Here is a 5,373-nt window from a genome sequence, read left to right on the forward strand (position 1 = left end):
CGGGGGGAGGGAGGGAGGTCGTTCAGAAGCCGCGGGGTGTGTGGAACAGGCTCCCTGTACCGTCCCGGTGTGCGCGGAAACGCCGCTCCCTAAGATAAACTGCGGGGGAAAGGAAACTAGAGGTGCTGCTTTGGCCAGGCAGGGGGAGGCTGGACAGAGCCGTGCAGGAGGGCCAGAGTGAGTGAGAAACCGCTTGGCCTGCGAAGGGAAGCGAGGCCGTGGCGCTGGAGGCGCGTCCCGGGCGCGGTCAGAGCATCCTGGGCGCAGCACCAAGCGAGGGTTTGCGGGGCAGGTACCCTGGGAAAGGGGCTGCAGCATTCCCAGAACTGGGAATTGAGGCACCGAGCGTCAGCACAGCTTACTCCGGGACAGCTGTGGGGCATCAATCCATAAGGTGCATTTACCCGTGAGGGCTTTAGGCACAGGTTGTACGAACTGGTGTTGGAAAAACACACGAGTTCTGTCACCACGTTGTCTTAATTTCTAAAAACAGACTTCAGCTAAGTTAGGTTGGATTACTGGAGTAGGGATATTAATGGCAGTTTTGATGTATCTTAAAAAGTTTATGAAAGTCATCCATTGACTTTCACATGTTGCGATTTTCCTTCTGTTTGTGTATGGATTGTCTAAACTTAAGAACTACCACTGTAAAAATGATGGTCAGGGCAGGTCAAGCCACTCACAAAACAGTGTTTGGACTGCTTAAAGAAACAGAATGAGCTTTAAGCAGATTCCCTGTTTAAACCCATCATCTTGCCACATCCTTGGCATAGCTAAATTTATGTGTAGTGAGAAACTGCAGCATTGATACCAGAAGCGAGATAAGGCAGTGTGAACTTTGGCCTGGCCTAGCGCTCACTTTACGTCCCCAATGGACTCTGAAGTGCACAGCTCATCCTCCCTGGCTTGTGGAAGTCAGGGTGCACAGTGGCAAACACTGCGGACAGCTCCGTGACAGGAAAGAAACCTGGAAAGGAACGCTACATCTCTGGTTTTGGGATTGTGCTTAGTTATCTTCTGTGCCCTGTTAAAAAGAAACAAAAATCTGACATTTTCTTTTTCAAGGGACAAAAGAAGAATGACTAATCTTCTAGTTTTAGATAAATAGTTATTCCTCCTAAACAGTGTATTCATTGTTTGGCTTCTTCAGGTCACTTACCTCAGATTAACTTCTTCAGGACAAAGTCTTTTTTGCAGCTTCCATGTCTAATAGATAATGAGCTTACTTAAATGCCACTTAATGTGCAGATGCACTCTTGGTACCCAGACTGCAACCTTAAACTTATCCCCTCAGCATCCGGTGTGTCAAGGAATAGAAATTTCATAGTTGGAATCTTTCAAAGGCTACTGAAAGAATATGGGTCTTGGAGAAGGTTAATGGAATGAAAGAATTTAAGTACTATGAATAAATGAGCCCTACACCATGGACATGGGGGATGAGGGAGCAAAAATAAAGCTATTTTGAAGGTTAAATTGGTAGTACTTCTACCTTAAAGTAAGCTAACTACATTGTTGGTTTGTTTTGTTTTTTTTTAGTGGGTAACACTTTGGCCTTCAACTATACCTTATAGCTATTTGGGAATATTTGGTACCTTCCTTAATTATTTAGTGGAACACCACCACAAATGGGTATGCTACGGGTAAGTTCTATTTGACTGTGTAATTATTTTGCCTCTCTCTTGTACTTAGTCTGTGTTAGCAAGCTTTCCTGTAACCCAGTTGTTAATTAGATTTAAAGAGATCTCCTTTCATGCTCATTATAATTAAGGGTGTGGGGTAATAAGTATGTAGGAGACTAGACAGGCTAAGACCAGTTTGGTAGTTTAAAAATTGAACTTGGAATTTGCCATCAATGCTGTTTTAGCAAGAAAGGGAAAAAATGTTAAGATACTACTTTTGATGACAGTTATTAGTCCAAAGTTATCCTTGTACCACCTACTGAAAGTGTTTTTTTCTCAAGCTGTTGCTTGAGCAGTCCAGTCCTTTCTTTAGGAATCTTCTTTTTCCAGTTTCAATTAAAGAACATTTTCTACCCTGATACTCATTTATCCTGATCCACATGAGAAATAACCTACCGAACAAACTGCATAGTGCTAAGTTTTGCTGAGTTACAAAGCTGAGTTTTTGCTACTTTAATTAACAAAAGGGCTGGAAAATATTTCCTTGAGCTCACTGACTTCCTGTAAAGACACAAATCAGTAGGGCTTTCTTGTTTATTGTGCCATGTAGAACCGTCATCTTTTCTCAGAGCATCTTTGCTTTAGCAAGGTATTGAATTGATCCTAACTGAATATCCTGTGTAACTTTTTTTTCTTCAGAAGCTTCTATATGAAAATTTGTGGGCCAAGTGTGGCTTATCAAGTCACATTATATATTCTGAATCTATACATAGAGTTATTTTCATAGAACTAAATCTGTAAAAACTTAAGGAGCTCCTTAGGACCACTAAAAATACTTGTGTAAGTAAAAGGATAGATTTTGCATGCTTAACTAAGATTAACTTGTACTGCTTTCTCTAAGCATTTGGCTTTTTGGCTTAATCTGTGCTGAACGTTTTGGAAGCATAGTGGGTCAAGGCTTATTGCACAAGTTACAGTTGCTCTGATTTTCTCAGTGGACTTCAGTTTCTTTTAAGTGTGCACATATGGAGGTTTTTTAAGATGAAAAACACCCCAACCTTTCTAGGTTAAAATAATTTGTCGCTTCAGTGCTTTCAGTTTTATATTCTCTGCGTAATGCATCTTGGATACAACAGTCTTCTCCCTAATTTTCCACAAAATAAACCATGTTTTCTTTCCACCAGGTTCTGGGTATCCTGGTTGATTCACATAGTGGAAGCCCTCTACGGTATTAAGTTATGCCAGTAAGTTGTTCCCTCCTCTCACTCCAGCATAGGTTCTCTGCAAAGGATTTCTGAATCAAGTGACATAACCTACAGACTGGTTTTGGTGGCTCTCAGCAGCAGTATGAATTCAGAGGATACTGGTAAAATTCTTGTTGCAGTGACAGTTTGCTGTCCTCCACAATTGGTTGCTGCCAATTCTTCCAGTGGTTACTGTCTTGCAGGGCAGCAAAACCAGGGGCTGGCAACTTGCAGAACCAGCAGCAGCAAGGTTTGCCAGAGCTTGTCTGGCAGCCTCTGACCTCCCTGTTCACTGGGTAACACTGCTGCTCAGGAGGCAGGGGGAATGACAGATGGTGTAGAAATAGTGAGATAACTTCAGGTGTTAAAATTTTATCAGATCTTACCTCATCAGGATTGCAATACTGCTAATTACACGCTTAAACCATTGTGTCTGTATTGTGAGGATACAATTGGACACTTTCATTTGGGGACTGTTTAAGATCTACTTGTATCTGCAGGTTAGTGGGATAAAATGCTCAAACTAATCAGACTATACAAGCAAGGCCAACTAAGTCTTACGTTACGATAACAATTTACCTGGAAAGGAGTGCTGTCCAAACCCATCGTCCTGCTCATTTGACTTGTGCTTGCAGTAATTCGGAAGAATGTAGATACTGGTTCTCATGCTCTGCAGGGTAGGTGGCCAGTCTGTTTGCCATGATAAAAATGATGGGATTCCACATCATTTGGGTCATTCACTGCTGTCTGTCCCAGGCTTCTCAGGTGACAGCTCTTGGAAGCAATGGGATTTTATTTCATGGAATGCTGTATAAGGGTTGGGGTTTTTTTTAAGATAGTAGAATATGGATGAATAATTTCTGCCTTCAGAATGAGAGTTAGTAATAATTTGTGTTTATCAGACTCTCATTTTAAGTTATGTAGCTTTGAAGTGAAAACTTTAAGTCTGACTGTGCAGATAGATGGGTATTTAGGCTTAAGGTGATTCTTTTAAGTATGAGGAAGCTTGACTACCAATGAACATACCAAATGAGTGTACTGTAATTAGTTTAACCAATGAAGTTTTACAGAGTAGTGTTAAAACCCACAAAAAAATCCGCACAGATAGCCTGCCCATCATCTCATCAGGAGTGCTGCTTTAGATTACCTAACAGCTATACTTCTATGAGCACCAAACACCATTTATTTTTACTTATGTAAAAGTGATGTCTATTTGGCAGCATCACAAAGGAGGCACAAAGAAAAACTGTGAGGACTCAGATACAAATTCGCTAATCAGCAGTAGTATTGTCATTGGCTCTTGGCCTGTATTGCTGCCTATGGTCTGTTCATTAAGCTTGCTTTGTAGCAACAGGTAAATTTCTTAAGCCCTTGTTCTCTAGTTTCTGCACTAATTTGAAAATGCTGCAGCTGAGATTATAAACAAAAAAGGTTTTCATATCTGGTAAGACAGTTTAAGAATGAACATTTAGCAATGTTGTGTTAATCAACCCTTGGGGGATGATCATTTTGTATGTGTTAGGCTGTGGAGCAATGAAAGCTGAAGTGTCCTAGCCATGGTCAATAGAGGGGCCTCCTTGTACACTGAGGGGTTTTAACACAGCTATGCCTGATGGAAATGTGAAATCTCTTGGGTTTGCTGTCATGTTTATAGTTGTTCCTTTCAGTAGGAATACTTCTCAAGAACAACGAAGTGGAGGAAAAAATGACAATGTCTGTAACATACAGAAAAAGTCACATATGTTAAGTTAAAACTAACTAATATAGGAAGGTCTCTTCTTCATAAATAAAGTGAAGTGCCTTCAGCCCCATTATGTGTCTTTTGTCTAGCCACAAATTCAGGTACCAGTGCTTCTCCATCCCTCATCACACAGTCATTGCCAGGTCTCTGCCCTGCCAGCCTACAGTCTGCCTTAACTACCACAGTCAACAAGAAATTGTATTCAGACTTGTGTGTTAAGATCGGTATTAACCTGATTAACCAGTTTCTTTGTTCTTTGTACACAAACTTCTGGGATAAGTAATTTCAAATAGCATAAACTGAGATTGCAATTTGTATATTGTTGAGGAACTTGTATGCATAGAATTTCTGAAAGAGCTGTTGTTCAGTAGATAGCTTAAAATCCTAAACCCACAAGAACCGGTCTGTTTAGGTAGCACAGGAAATGTCTCAGTAGATGGAAATTAATGTGCTAAGCTGAAATGTTTTAATCCATTCTGAATATCTAACCTTACTTTATAAGTACCACTATAGCCTGCAGGACTATAAGTTTTGTGACACATTTTATGCTTTTGTTAACGTTACAGATCTAAAGGAATCACTGACCCGGCTGTTCAGTTTCAATGGTTCGTTCAGACCCTTTTATTTGGATACGCTTCCTTTGGTCTCCTGGTGTCTTACAAGCCTTCAGCCAAGAAGCAATACTAGAAGATAATGAAAGAAGTCACTTCTCACGTACTTCATCCTCATTTTTCTTAAAAGACCCCCACATACATGTCTAGGTGCTGTA

At 40.8% G+C, this 5,373-nt stretch overlaps 1 protein-coding gene across 1 annotated transcript in view; it reads left to right on the plus strand.

Annotated features, from left to right (window-relative positions):
* Positions 1-5,373, plus strand: part of TMEM254 (transmembrane protein 254) — a 6,993-nt gene that overhangs the window by 294 nt on the left and 1,326 nt on the right. The window contains exons 2-4 of the mRNA XM_017746190.1: positions 1,537-1,640; positions 2,804-2,863; positions 5,171-5,373. The exon at positions 5,171-5,373 is cut by the window's right edge and continues 1,326 nt beyond it. Coding sequence (XP_017601679.1) covers positions 1,537-1,640; positions 2,804-2,863; positions 5,171-5,291 — 285 coding nt within the window. The 3' untranslated portion in view covers positions 5,292-5,373. The remainder of the gene's footprint in view (positions 1-1,536; positions 1,641-2,803; positions 2,864-5,170) is intronic.

Source organism: Corvus brachyrhynchos, unplaced genomic scaffold (genome assembly GCF_000691975.1).
Source record: "Corvus brachyrhynchos isolate BGI_N302 unplaced genomic scaffold, ASM69197v1 scaffold279, whole genome shotgun sequence".
Classification (NCBI taxonomy): domain Eukaryota; kingdom Metazoa; phylum Chordata; class Aves; order Passeriformes; family Corvidae; genus Corvus; species Corvus brachyrhynchos.